This window comes from Papilio xuthus, unplaced genomic scaffold (assembly GCF_000836235.2).
Source record: "Papilio xuthus unplaced genomic scaffold, Pxut_1.1 DF827789.1, whole genome shotgun sequence".
NCBI classification, from domain to species: domain Eukaryota; kingdom Metazoa; phylum Arthropoda; class Insecta; order Lepidoptera; family Papilionidae; genus Papilio; species Papilio xuthus.
Genome location: NW_013530860.1, coordinates 619894 through 635387, shown reverse-complemented (window position 1 = coordinate 635387; position 15494 = coordinate 619894). Strand labels below are relative to the sequence as shown.

General features: G+C 36.3%; 2 protein-coding genes across 2 annotated transcripts in view; one reads left to right on the top strand and one right to left on the bottom strand.

The window, feature by feature from the left end:
• Positions 1–4200, top strand: part of LOC106115476 (uncharacterized) — a 35751-nt gene extending 31551 nt beyond the window's left edge. The window contains exons 17-19 of the mRNA XM_013308870.1: positions 3027–3123; positions 3554–3774; positions 4031–4200. Coding sequence (XP_013164324.1) covers positions 3027–3123; positions 3554–3774; positions 4031–4133 — 421 coding nt within the window. The 3' untranslated portion in view covers positions 4134–4200. The remainder of the gene's footprint in view (positions 1–3026; positions 3124–3553; positions 3775–4030) is intronic.
• LOC106115474 (cationic amino acid transporter 2) overlaps positions 4199–15494 on the bottom strand; it is a 13548-nt gene continuing 2252 nt past the window's right edge. The window contains exons 2-15 of the mRNA XM_013308869.1: positions 10106–10258; positions 9578–9729; positions 9198–9326; positions 8695–8850; positions 8409–8513; positions 8073–8230; positions 7747–7863; positions 7540–7637; positions 7289–7428; positions 6993–7095; positions 6641–6753; positions 6421–6563; positions 6222–6330; positions 4199–5991 (exon numbers count right to left, since the gene is read on the bottom strand). Coding sequence (XP_013164323.1) covers positions 4535–5991; positions 6222–6330; positions 6421–6563; positions 6641–6753; positions 6993–7095; positions 7289–7428; positions 7540–7637; positions 7747–7863; positions 8073–8230; positions 8409–8513; positions 8695–8850; positions 9198–9326; positions 9578–9729; positions 10106–10197 — 3072 coding nt within the window. The 5' untranslated portion in view covers positions 10198–10258 and the 3' untranslated portion in view covers positions 4199–4534. The remainder of the gene's footprint in view (positions 5992–6221; positions 6331–6420; positions 6564–6640; positions 6754–6992; positions 7096–7288; positions 7429–7539; positions 7638–7746; positions 7864–8072; positions 8231–8408; positions 8514–8694; positions 8851–9197; positions 9327–9577; positions 9730–10105; positions 10259–15494) is intronic.

Sequence of the window (15494 nt, the reverse complement as noted above, 5' to 3'; positions counted from 1 at the left end):
CAAACTTTTATATTTAAGCGTTATGACAGGAGAAGAAAAATGTTGGGTTGCCCAGTAAGTTCGTGCCGCTTTATAAGGAAAATTGAAACCCTGTTCTCTTAAATTTTTGGAAATGTTTTTGAATTATAGTCTTTTATTTTTGGCTAAAATTTTAAAAATTAGTTTTTATCTCAACCAATGAAATGAAATTATTCACAATATAGAAATTTTTGTGACGTTTGATAATGGTGGAAATCCGAAAATGAATCCACTTCAGCTACAGTCTATTGTAAGCTTTATATCGAAAATCAGAACGAACTTTCCGGACAACCTATAATGTTAATACAAAGTGTCAAATGAATGTAACAGAAGTAGTTTATTCCAAATTGTATCACAAGTATATAGAGATAGAGTTCAATTTTGTCAAATGTACCGATATTTTTGCGCACCTTGACTGCTTCGTTACTTATGACGCTGTGGCTGCTACGATATTTATGAGCATCTTGCATGTACTCATATATTTGACGCTGTGTATGTACCGATGTATTTGAGCAGGGTGAATGTATCTATTATTTTGAGGACTTTTGTTGTACCGATATAATTGATTACTTTTGGTGTACCTATATATTTGCATATCTTGTCTGTGACGATCTATATGACGCTGACTGTACGTATAACGATAAGTGTACGAAGAGCAAAATAAATTCAATGCTATATTATTTTTCTTACCTTTCGATACGAATTAGCTAACGTAATTTTGGCGTTGAAAAATGTTTTTAATTCTATATTCCATCCTTAAAAGATATGGTATAACAAGATACTTACATCTATATAATAATCTTTATATACATAATTCTTCTGTGAGTGTGTATGTCACTGAACTTCTCTCAAACGACTGGACCGATTTTGATGAAATTTTTTGTGTGTGTTCAAGGGGATCTGGGAATGGCTTAGATTCACAATTTTGTCCGCTGGACAATGTTGCCTGGAACTGTAATAATTATATTTCTTTTTAATTACGCGCGGACGGAGTCGCGGGCTACAGCTAGTAATATTATAAAGCGTAAGTTTGTTTAAACGCGCTAATCTCAGGAACTACTAGTCCGATTTGAAAAATTCTCTTTTTGTTGGATAGTTCATTTATAGAGGAAGGCTTTAGACTGTATAACATTACACTGCGACTTTTTTTTAAATTCCGCTCGGACGGAGTCGCGGGCGACAGCTAGTGTTTTATATTTTAAAAAATGATGCCCACAATATCGTATTTAAAGTGTCTTGACCGAAAATACTACTCAGCGGGGGACTCCTGATACTTATAGATTACCAAGATCATCTTTAAAGTTTAGAATAATTTCGCTCTAAATCGAAGCATTTTTTCCATTGGATTATAAGTATTTTTAGATCATCCTTTATAACCGTATTTTCACTGACATCAGTATAAAAACATCACCCTATTTCTGTACCAGTCCGTTCCTTTCGTGCAGAAAGCACTTTGTTACGACTTCAATCTATGTTCCGCTTTTATCTGATATGGGTTACCAACGTCAAGGGCACATTCTGTTCACATTTTTGATATAATTTTACAGTTTTAAACTATACACTATTTTCTAACTTGTAGGTCCTCCGATAATGATAGCTTTTAATCCATGTCTTACAATTATTGGTTCGTAGTTTTTGGATTATTTTTCTTTATATAAATCGCAGTTATAATGTTTTAAGAATATTTTTTACGAGCAATTTTAAAGGTGAGTGATCTTTGAGTATACTAATTACAGTGTAAAATATCCAGCGTAGGTAGAATTTGTCTGTCACCGTTTTTGTCTGTATGTCCCAAGTGTTGTTTTGACTGGATTGATTATTTCTGGATCGACATTCAGTTCTAAATATTTATTTGTAAATTGGGTAAAGAAAATATTTAAAGTAATTTAATGTTTCTTTCGTATCTGTGTTAATCATTCAAAGCCTTTTAAATAATCTTTATTACTTTTTAAATTTATCGATAGTACAGTGTTTATGACGCCATAATTTTCTCAATGAAAATCCATTACTGAGTTTACGTTTCATTGTAAATAGAAATAGAGTTTTCAATTAGTTACAAAGACGAAAAGTATAAAGAAACATAACATACTAAGGCTAAGGTTCTGTGTTGGCGAATTTCAGTGCTGTCAGTATGTTAAATGCATTTGCTGATCAAGTAACACCATCGCGGTGTAAACGAGCGCTACAAGATAATTGCTCGTCCCGATTTGTGCAATGCGATTTAAATTGGCGCGGCCTTGTGTGCTGATGTCATGCCGCCGGTGTTTGTTTCACTTAACTTTATCATTGCACTTCTAATTACACGCTTCACCTTTTGTCTATTAAACCTTTGCATATCCTAAAGTCTTTAAATTTTGATTAGTGTTTAATACAGATCCTATTGTTTTCATGATACCGTTTTTGCGGAAACGTAATTTAACTAATTACTTCTCACAGGCGCTCTGCACAGTCTGGTTGAATAAGAGTTGAAACATATTAATCTTAGTCACAAATTTAAATCACCGCAACCATAAAAGTAAACATAAAATTATTAATTTTAAATCCATTATTCAACTGTCCTTTGCGTCACCTTCATAGTGTTTATAACTTTTGCCGGCGTCCTGCGGGTGCTGTATACATAGGGTGTATGTTGTTCGTCTAGACAAGTCTCCCCCGATGTCAGACCCTCCCTTCTGATGTATGACAGAGTGGATGATGTCACCATTCCCCTTGCTATTAAATTATTATATCTGATAGTATAAGTACCGTAGTATATCCCAGTTGAAACGTTTTTATTAAATTACATTACATGATGTCACCGCTTTCCACTTTATTCTTTAAGCTGAACCGATGTAATTAAATGTATCATTGTTATATTTCTCTTTATTTTTTAATAGAGAGAACTAACCTTTTCGTTTTGTACGTGTTTTTAAGAAATCATGCTCTATGTGCTATGGCTAGAAGTCTATGAGGATGAATCTTCGTAATTGTCGTAGTTGCTTTTGTCATATCGTATTTGTTGTATTTAGGAACAAAAATGAACGTATTTCTGGTGCGAAGAATGCACAACTTCACTGCGTAAGAACCGGCAGTCCGCGTCAGCATACGACACCACAGCTTCTGCGGGTAAGTACCTCATACTACATTAATCCTAGTTTCATGAGATATTGACAACACTCATTTTAGCCTGTGGTGGTCACTTGAACTAGAGTGCTGTGGTAATACTTAACCAGTTCCCTACTTTTAACTAGAACATCTCTCTTCTTACTAATATTAAAAATGTTTAGATGTATGGATGTTTGTTAGAAGGTATCTGCTAAGCGGCTCAATGGATCTCGATGAAATTTGGCATAGATGTAGAATTGAATCTGGAAGAACACATAGGCTACTTATTAAGTTATTTTTTTTTAAGTTTGCGCGCAAGGAATCTCGCGTAGCAGCTTGTAATAGAGATGAAGATAATGGTCTTCAGCGAACGGAGATTGTAAATTGGAATACGGTCTACAAAAACCAGTAATAATCTTACAGGCGACTAATAAACTTATGTAATCTCCAGATTTTAGAAGAGACTATCCAAAAGAAATCACCAAGGTCGATGAATGTGAGGTTGTCGACCATAAAGGATAAGGAGGCGGAGAAGTATCGTATGTCGTTTAACATATCAGAGAAGACAGTAGACAATTTATTCCAGTACAGAACTAAGTACGTTCAACATATGCTGACTAGTGCAATGTATGCCAACAGTGCGGTTGAGAAACCCTGGGAAATGGTCAATAGGTAACAACCTTCCTAGTAATTGAGTTGTATATAATCGCAGCCCACGCTAAAATAGTTTTTTTTTTCTTGGTTTCTGATATCAAAATATCTGTATATGTCATATCGTCATTCCTGTTATTATCTTTGACTAAACAGAGGTAAAAATATTATTGAAATGGGGATTTTGGTCTAAGTACAAGTACAAGTAACTGCTTACGACAAATATTATTAGTAAGATTTTTATTAAGTTTTTGTATATAGTAAAAATAATTTTTAGTGTATCGGATCAAATCGTCGATGAACTGCTGCTGAAGTGTGCAAAAGAGATGGAGCTACGTCCGGTCATACAACGCTTATATCAGAACGAGACAAAAGCATAAATAATAATATACATTTGGACGGTGGATTTTTTTTATCTCAATGTTTTAATAAAATATTTGATCTGTACAATTATTTTACTATTGTTAGCTTAAGCATAAATTGGCCTCAGTCTATAAACTAAACACAAAATTTAAAATCTACTATTATGGTTAGGAAACATTAACTTTGTCAACGTGTTAAATGTGCGCAGAACTTTACATGGAAATTAAATATTTTATTAGAAACGAAATGCAGTCTTAAATCTAAAATTCGTTTCGCTAAATACATAAAGAGTTATAACTCATGTGTACATAACAGTTTTAAAACATCAACACAATCATACAAATAATATTAATAAGGCACTTAACTATACGACTAGGTTCACACATCTGGCATTATACGAAACCTTTGTCATTGTGAGTTATACGTTATCGGATTTATTTATACTTAACCGAATCGAGTTTAATACTTCGTTAAACTTTGCTTTTTGTCTCTTTAATGTGTCATTTTTTTCAACTTTAGGAATTCTCGATATGTTTTCCGCACTCCATGAGTATGGTTCCTCGGGTGTAGGTGGATTCGATTCCATTACCCTCGGCTTCACTAACCGAGGACCGCCGGCTGCGAAAATACTCTCCAACTTTGATTTCAAATCTTCTCTGCTTAAACTCATATCCTCGTCATCATCTGAATCGGGGTCATTTTTCTTCGGTTCTGTTCTATCGTCAACTGTATCTTTTCCGGTTTTCTTTGGTTCTCTCACTTCCTTTAAGTTTCTAGCCTCTATTTCTTTTTTCAAATCAAAGTAAATTGGCGGCCGTTCGTGACTCAAGGAATATTCTGCATTGTCTGCCAAATTCCCGGCCGAATGAGACCTTTTCCTTAGCTCATCGCCATCATTAACCGAAGACATTTTTGTCTGAAATATATTGTTTAACTTTGACATAAAATTCATTTGTTTATCGCTACCAAAAACCATAGGCGCTTCATCAATGGAACCGTTGGATTGTATACTCAGTCGGGGCTTTTCTTTCGGTGGTTCAGGAAATAGACGCGCCTTTGATGGTCTCGATGATATTGTATAAGATTTTTTGAAAGACGGATTTGAAAAAAGATTCTCATCCATAGGTGGTGGTACCGGTATCACGGGCGCCTGTATTCTGTTATCTTCAACTGACTCGCTTAATGTATTTTTATCCAATGTATCAGAGTAACCGGACTCATCTGTCCGGGAATTCGTTTCACTTTCATTAATTTCTGTAATATATTCGTAATCATCGTTTTGGTCGGTATCATCTCTGTCATTTTTCTCCTCCTCTTCTGTTAGCTTTGGTAAATCTTCTCTATGCACTAGAGCTATAACATCATATTTAGATAATACCTGATTACCCAAAGATGCGTCCGATCCTGCGTCAGACAATTCACTTAACGACTTTCTATGTACATCCACTGTCATTGCTGTATTATCTTTCTCTTCACTTTGTGGTTCCTGTAAAGTAATAATCTCTTCATAGGAATCTTCTTCAGCTTGTAACACTTGATCCAATAAATCTATGATTTTCGCTTCCCTCTCATCATTATCTTCCATGATTGCTTGTTGAACAATTATCTCTTCCGTAACAAAGGGTATGTAATTTCTGACGACTTTTTCTTCTACTGGTGTTCCGACAACACTGCTTTTAATTGTCGAATTTATACTCAAATCTCCTCCTCGGCTACTACTGATTTTAATAGTATCAGGAGGTGTCGGGGTTTCGATGATTATCTTCACAGGAGGTCCGCCGTTCTTATTTAACTTTGTCGGTGGTTTGTCCTCACTTGAACTGCGCCTACCCATTTTTTTGTAATAGCAGGTACATATAAAATACACTGGAATACCTGGAACAAAAACAATATTCATTCAATATTAGGCAAACAACACATTTTACTAATAAATGCGAATGTTTAGATGGATGTTTGCTTGAAGGTATCTCTAGAACGGTTGAACGGATCTCGATGAAATTTGACATACATGTAGCTATAGTCTGGAAGATCACATATGTTTTTTAACACCACATGGACAGAGTCCTGGGCGACCGTTAGTCTATAAAGATTCATTTGAAACTTACCAATCGCTATCCAGATGATAACTCGAATCCAAGTCTGTACATTGATGAGAATCATAAGATGTATATTGGCGTATATGCTGAGACACGGCACAACTGGTACTAGAGGAGTCTGCAATTTAGTAAAACACGAATTAAGAAATGAACAGACACCAATTATAACACTTTGTAAATTCCACAAAGAATTCATTACGTGATGTACCTTAAATGGTAGATCCTCGTCCGCCTGCGGTTGTATTATGATGACAATCATCAGCGCCAGACCTACACCATGCAGCACCAGAATAGGCACGAGGGGCTCTGCCACGTAGCTACCCACCAGCGCGGTTGACAGGCAAATGCAGACTGAAAAATTGTTGCAGGATATAATAAAATATAGTTAACAGATAACCAGTGTTAGAAAGAATATAAAATTAACTTACTATATAAAATCAAAGTGGTATTGACGAGTCGCGACGTGCATAAGGTAGACTTTCTATTGCAGCAACCACTCTGGACAGTGTTCTCCTCGTTGCGTAAAGGCGTTGGACGATATCTATTAACAGAATGAAATATTTTTATTAACTAACATCCAAAGAGGAGACAAAGAATCGTACTTAACTTAGTCCGAGTTGTTAATACCAAAAGAAAATTACTCATATGAGAGAATTGAATTCAAAATAAATGATATTTATCAACAAAAAGTTTGGCAACATAAAAAGTTAACAACTATTCAGATGATATCCAGAAAATTTTACTTTCACACATTCTCAGACCTTAAATCTACAAGATTACCTTAGCAATATAACGCAGGCGGCGACGATGGTGTAGGAGAGCAAGGTTCCAATGCACATCATCATCACCAGTTGCTCCAGCTCCACGATCGCGGCCAATACGGCTGGAAATTGAGAAATCTCAATTGAATACCTACGGTAGTCAGCCAGAACAATTTCAAGTAGTTAGCACTAAGTCAGTAGTAACCGTGCCGCCGGTTAGAGCGGACGCCTATCGTGTGAAATACAGATCAAGTTTTCGGAGAACTTTATTGCATATGCCACAATCTACAATGTCTGCAGATATTTTCAACATACCTATAACGCATGAAGGTAATATTGTAGCGAGGACTGGTGACTTTCTTTTGCTGGTGACGTGTGCAAACCAGTGGCACAGCAGCCCGTCTGATGCCATCGAGTATAGAAGCCGAGGCAGCGGGAACATGGACCCGAAGAGGCTAAAAGTCAAAGATGGTGATGTTTTAAAAGTGGTTATGTGAGGAGAATAATGATAAGTTTCAGTTCTGTGCGCAAAATTTGCAGTCATATTTTGCATAATAGCTTAATACCTCGCAGAGATGCCAAACACAGCGCCAACAGAGACCACCCAGCGCGCCCAGTCCCAGCCTACGAATGTGAAAGCCGTTGCCACTGATGCTACAGTGTCCTGGAGATAAAAAGAGAATTATAATATGTTTAGATTGATTGGCAGTAGAGATAATGAAAACAGCAACACAGTAATTGAGAATATCAGCCATCTGCTTTATGGTGCTTACCTGAAGGTAGTAGGGTACCATCATAGTGATGACGACAGATACGCTGGCGTACGCAGCAAACACAATACTCAGTACCGTTAGAATTGCTACCGGGATCGCACGTCGCGGCTCCCGCACCTAAAAATACAATTATATATCATGATCATAAGTAATAAGTACGTCATCTGCAATTGTTAAAGTCTTTATTAAATCAAAAAGGTCGCTAAACTATTTCTGAACGATGTACAGAAACTTGTGGCATTATTAGCAAACGAGGCACAAGAAATTTTACTCTTCTGTCCGTTATGCTAACTATTCGGGTCTATTTAAAATCTCTTGTGACATACCTCCTCACCAGTAGAGTTGATGGTGTCAAAGCCCACAAAACCGTAGAAGCAGACAGCAGCGCCGCGCAGCGTGCCCCCCGCGCCGTACGGGAAGAATCCACCGCTACCGTGGCCATCCGGCACTTCACTGCCCGGGATAGCCCAGTTGCGGGAATCCGCTTAAATATACCAATAAAATAACAATTATTAACAACCATAAAAAGAGATATATTCTAGATTGTTGATATTGAAATAGTAACAGAAATTAAACGGGTATTATAGCGCATCTAGACAACCGTGACTGAGACTGAGGCAAAGAAATTGTTAGAGATTGCGCATTTTCATTGTAGTTGTTACCTTTAAAAGCGCCGGCGATGACGATGAACAATATGACGAGCATGTTAGAGGCGGCCAGCACCTTGTTGACTGCTGAAGACTCACGGGCACCCAGTGACAGCACCGCTACAACATAAAACAATTCACTCAAAACTCGGTACATGTGACTAAAGAGACAGGTAATAATCAGATGCAAAAACAGATAGTGTTTGGGACTTATTTTTATTGGGCTAGTTATCTGGTGTTCACTTATGGGTCCTATTATTTTGGTTTAACCCTTGTATTACAAGGTTTCTACTATACTTACCTCCGAGAACGAGTACAACAAGAAAGGAGAAAAGGTCAAAGTAGGGAGAGAATTGTGGGGAGTAGATAGGCGCAGCTTGCAGAAACCAGCCCGACATCGATTTATTGGTCATTGAGTCGAGGTACAAGCTCAGACCCCGGGCCACACTCGCCGTGCCTGCAAGATACAACAACTAGTATGTTATTTATATTTAAACTGTAATGCTGCATACTAAATGATGATTTATTGACTGTTTTAATTAACTAAAGAATAGTTAAGAACTTTTTTTTATAACAGAAGGGGGCAAATGAGCAGCGGGAACACTGAGGTGTTCAACAACGCCCATGGACATCAGCAATACCAGAGGAACCGCAGATGCGTTGCCGGCCTTTGAGATAGTGATAAGCTCGCTTCTTGAAGGACCCTAAGTCGTAGCGGTTTGGAAATACCGCCGGTAGATCTTTTTAGGCAATTAATAAGACAGTTCTATTTGATAGTTAAATAAAACGAAAACTTAGTCTTACCAAAAACACCTTCAAGTATCATATTCCAGCCTATAATGAATGCTACGAACTCCCCGACTGCTACGTAAGTGTAGATGTAGGCGGAACCGGCTTTCGGTACGCGGGAACCAAACTCCGCGTAGCACATTCCTGAACAACACAGAGTGTATTATAATATTGATAAAATAAAAATACTGTTAGCAGCTGAAAAGTTTAAGACAAATTATGTTCTGTGGTTATTAACCGAGTTTTTTCTGACGAAACACAAAACAAAAACTAAAAGCCACCTTTTAAATTTTCCATATAAAAGAAAATAGCTAATGCTAATCTTGAAGCGAGGAAATTGTTTAATTTAAGTGTTGAAATCGTGAGTGATATATTCAAAAATTATATTATCTTACCTGCAAACAATGAAGCGACGGCTGCTATTAAAAACGACAGTATAATAGAGGGTCCGGCGAAATGCAACGCCACGGAGCCCACCAGCACATACACGCCGACGCCTAGAGTACTGCCCACGCCCAGCGCCGTCAGGTCCCATATCGTCAGACATCTACGACACAAAAATTAGTTTTATTATTACTTACTAATATTATAAATGCGAATGTTAGATGAATGGATGGATGGATGTTTGTTTGATTGATGTTATCTCCAGAACGGCTGAACGGATCTCGATGAAATTCGGGATACATATAGAACATAGTCTGGAAGAACACATAGGCTAACACAGCTGTTGGCCCAGAAGTTTTATAATTCCTTAAAAATGTACATTTTTTCTAAGACCTGGTCACAATTAAATACGTCTTTTGGATCAAGCAATTTCGTAGATTTGATTTTGTCTTTCACAGTTAACTTGTACTATAAAAATCAACTAGAATAAGACAATGAATTACTGATGCGCTGCCGATATTAGCACTTCGTATACTTACCGTCTTAAGTTACTGACTTCTAGCTGGTCGGGCTCGAAGACCCGCTTCCTCGCCAGCGCCCGCCCGAAGGCGCGCCATCTGCCCCCTGCCATTGATCAACTGGTGAGCCCCTCCCCCCACCTATGCCGCATCTGGATTGCTTCGCCACCCAACCTGGACATGACATGTTCATGAATTTACCATTGACGCTACCGAAATAAACAGTTTTTAATCTTATTATAAGAAGGAAGAGGAAACAACAGTTTCAATATTTTTATACAACCCGTTTGCGTTTTTGCCACATTATAAACACGACTAATACTTCAATACTTTTTATACTAACACTTCACTTGCATGGTAAAGGTTGCTCTTACAAAATACTTAACCCCTTCCGCCACATCACCATCCTAGAAGGCACTGTCTACAGTGGGTGACGAAGCTATACTACTTTCATTGGTCTCGTAACATATCACGGCGTAACCCTAATTGTCAACTGTAATATGACGTCATCCGACTCAGATGTCGCGTTATTGTGTATTGTGATTATTTCGCAGTAAGTAATGCAAGTCTTGTATTATTATTTACTATATGTATGTACTACACATATAGTTCATTTGGTCGTTTATTTCTCATTCATTAATCCAAAATAAATATAATTAATGAGGGGAATAAAAAATATAAGAATATATTTATAATAGATTTAGTATTTTCAAAAACAACAATTTCCAGGTTACCTTCAGTTCATTCTTATGTCATATTTTTTTCTATATTACTAATGTTAAGAAAAAACTTAATTAAATTCTTTTAAATTGAACAGTTTTATCTTTAAATTCACTTTTGAAATTATTAAAATCTTGATAAAACCGTTGATAGGTAAATGTCGAATCTGACAAGAGCATAGAGAATAGAATAATTAGGCTTTTTGACTTTCTATATTATCTATACTAATGGAAGGAAATGTTATGGTTTGTCTATTTAATTAAGAAAGTCTGACGATGGCAGACTTCCCGCAAAATGTACAGATGATCCGGTCAAGGTTGCGAGAACATCCTGGATGCGGGAAGCTCAATACCAATCATCGTGGAGATTTTTGTGGGAGGCCTATGCCCACCAGTGGGCGTTCTATGGCTAAAGAAATAGAGTTTGATAATTCATTTGATAATAGGTTAATTTACAATATAGATATAAGTTGAGTAAACTCGATTATGAATCTTTTTAATTTTAAAGGGTTCAGAAATAAGGTGTTAATTCAAGTTTACTAACCTTTAGTTCTAAACAATATGGACTATGTTACTTAGTTATAATGTAGCTTTTAAATAGCAAAAGAATTTGAAATCGGTCCAGTAGTTTTTGAGTTTATTCGTTACATACAAAATACAAACCTTTCTTCTTTATTATATGAGTATAATAAGGATATAAAGACGAGGAAAATGATTTTAACTACAACCCTGGTTTTCTGTCAAAGCAATCACATCAACCAAATATCCTCATCCCTTTCATTTACATAAGAAAAACAGAGATAGCACTATGCTTCTGTACAGTTACGGCAGTAATAAAAATCTACGCACAGCAATGAGTCAATAGCCAGATATGTGTCAAGTTTACAATAGTTTCTAGATAAGATAAGCACTGATCTAGATGTACATTCAATGATGGAAATAGTACTGCAAAATGCGTACAAAAATGTAAGCATTCTGTATATAAGCGCAAAAATTAAAAGCCATAACAGCTCCTACACTGGTATTATAATATTCAAACTTTGTAGCAGCTCAAGGTTTGCTAATATTGCATATCTATTTTATTAATATTATAAATGCGGAAGTTTAGATGGATGGACGCATGTTTGTTTGATTGTATCTCCGGAACATCTGAACGGGTCTCGGTGAAATTTGGCGAAGACGTTTAACATAGTCTGGACGAAAACGCGGGCGACTTCTATACCTATAATTATGTTCTGTTTAAACTCTTACGTGACTCTTACGAAACGTGATAATCTGAGGCGCTGTAAAGTTTGGATAGCTCTACAGTTCACTACAAAATATGAAGTAACAGAAAGTAACATTCTTCTTCTTGAGGTGACTCTTCGACTAGCGAAGGTTGGCGATCAGTTCTCCATATTTTCCTTTGTCTCTTGCGAGGCGAAAAAGTTGGGCGGCACTCGCAACCCCTGTCCACTCTCGGATGTTGCGCAACCAGGACTTTTTTCTGCGACCAACACTCCTTTCAACCAAAGTAACATTAGCTTGGCTAAATCTATAACTTTAATTGTTCTTGTAATTGTTAAAAATATGTTTCGTTTGTTACTTTCATGTGGTCATCTGTTTGTATTTGACTGACTTTTAGTACATAACCATAGCGTTATTAATAATTGATTATTGCCTATATAATCAGGTAAACACTGATAAGAAGCAATCTCGTATGACTGATAACGACAAAATTACTAATTAAATAGTTCCCATCTATTCCAACTTCAATTGATGACTAAAAACTATAAACCACTTTTAATTAACATTAAATAAATCTTATTAACATATTTGTAGCAATAATTTTCTTTACTTCCTGTTGGTAAAATAAAAATTACGTTAATTGAGCTATAATACAGATTAAATTTTAAATTACAGTCGTCAGACTGGATATTGACATCGAGAAATCCAGTGACAGTGGTAGAGCCCGCTTTAACATGTTCGCACGAATTGGCCCGGATCGCCCGGTGAAATACCACGACCACACAGAAGACAGGAGTCTAGTGGAAGCTATTCCGCGTGCAGTCTGATGAGTGTGCGTCCCGAAGGAATTTAGTCCTCTTTTCCTTCCCACTCTTATTATTATAAGAAAAGGATGGGAAGTGGAAGTGGACTTTCCGGATGAGAGGATGCATGGAAAGGGAATATATTTTCTTTCTGTGCATCCTCTCTTCCATCGATTAAAGGTAGGCAACGTATATGCAATTGCGTATGTCTATGGACAACGGTCACTTCGCTATATCATCGACTTCATGTGGTCGCTCGCTCGTTTGCGACTTAATGATATAAAAAAAATCCAGAATACGGAATATACGATTCAGAAAGTACTTTAATGTTGCCATTCTTTTCTATCACAAATTAACTTAATAATGAATTTACCCTGTGAATCTCACTGTAACCCAGTGGGGTGGTCAGAGACCACGGACTTTCAATTGGTGCGGTCTTGCCCTGACGCTTCTACATCTGGATAACTAGCGCCAACTTATTCAGATATTTCAGCAATAAAACCCCAAGGTAATGTTCTGTTCTGATGATTGTGATGTGGAACTGAAATTACTAATACTGTCGCATCTTTGATACGATGAACAAATACGATCGCTAATCATTGGAGTAACAAGAGATATAAATATATATTGAAGAGACATTACTACCGTGTCTTTCCAATCTTTTATCTCGGTTTTTTAAAGAATACGAAAGAGATGGACATATATTTTTATATTATGAATCTCGATAGTAACCATGGTTATATCCCAAACACAGTATGCAAAGTTTTTGCATGTTATTTTTTTAAATTTGACCAAATCACTGTAACAAAATAACCATTGTATAGTAAGTGATAAAATCATAATTGTTCTATAGTCCACGTTTACGTTATAAACTCACAGATAACGAAGTTTTTCTTTGATAAGATAAAAAATGTAATCGGTAGATCTTCCATGTTGTTTGAAGAGACTGCGAACTTTACATGTATTCGGAGAAATATCTTGTTTCAACCGTTGACTGCCGATTAGCTATATAAAAAATTGTTATCCGTCTGTATAAGAAAGAAATTTTCACACAAATAAACATAAAGATCTTTTTTTTTTCTTAAGATACCCTGCCTTTTGGAGGGAAACAGGGTTATATGAGATTCTTACCCACTAAGACCCCCTCGGTGGCGGACCTCAAGTGCGAGTGCGAGGGTCCCGGGATCTCCAGAGAAACTTACCGGAACCAAACATAAAGATCTTGTAAAACGCAGGAGTAAGTTAGGCTGGTAATGATTAGGATTTATACCTTCCTTAGATGTCAGTACAGTAAGACAGTAGCGCTCAAAATTAACAACAAACAAATTTCATAATGTAAACACTAACTGGCGCTAGTGAGCTAAACCAGTCCATGCCAGGCCAACGCTACTGTCCTTGTACTGGCATATTATAAACCAGGTATTTTGTTTGATTATTTGACGTTTAAATAAATTACCTACGTAAATAATATTTGTTTATAGAACGCTTTACATATTGAATGAAGACGGCGTGATTAAAAAACATATTATCGTGGCTAATTGTGACAAAAACAAAAGAAATATAATCTTCGAGTTTTCAACGAAACAATTGCGTTAATATATATTGTTATCCCTCTTTTTTCCTTAGAAGATGAGAGTGATGAATTAATGATGAAATTTAGAGTTATTTGTCAGTGATGACAATCAAAGACGGATTTTCATTTTACTCCTTTACAATGTCTATGACATGACATATTAATAAAAAAAAAACCTTGAGATATGAGTCTTAACTTTTTCTTTCTAAAAAACCGCAGAAAAGAAACGAAATTATGCACGACCATTTAAATTAAAAATCAGCTTTAAATACCTACCTTACCTTATACCTAGTTATACCTTTTGAATGATTGTCAAAGGTTCAAAAGTGAATGAATGATATTCAATTGTACGATTGAAATAAATCGTAGCTATTATCTAGAAATATAATGCTTATATTATTATCATATTCTATACAAATGGAGAATTTATTGCTAGAATCAATATAATCATTTGACTCATGTATTGTATGCGATGTGATCAATTATTTTTCTGTCGCACTCACAGATTTGCAACGATTACTTAACCAGTCCCTTATTGTAGTTTATTTATCACTAAATATACCTTAGGATTCTCTAAGGATTTTAATAAGTTAGAAAAGTTGCGAATGTCTTGTTAACCTAAAAGATAGGTATATCATGTGTAGAAAAATTATATATCCGTGTCCTAAACTTCACTCCTGCCAGAACCACTTTCCCTTTCCATCCTTTTCTTAACCGAAAAGGATAGAGTATTATGATTAGCATCCGGCACACGCGTACCTTAGGGAACATACCCGTACTACGTGACCTATTTTTTAGTTTTTTCGACCCCTTCCTCCCCTCGGTGACCACTCGTAGTGCAAGACAAGACTAAAGGGGGGGGAGTCTTTAGTTTGTACCCAGTAATTCATAATTATGATTTTTAATCATTTCACAAATATGAAAAAAAAATTGGCCCATACTCGTCTTTATTGCATAAGACTGCATGCATACTTAAATTAATAGTGAATTATTAATTATGAAAAAAAAACAAGTAACAACTACGTGACAAAAACCTGAGCCACCCTCCGCTCCTGTGACTGACCGTAGTATTTTAACACCCCCCCCCC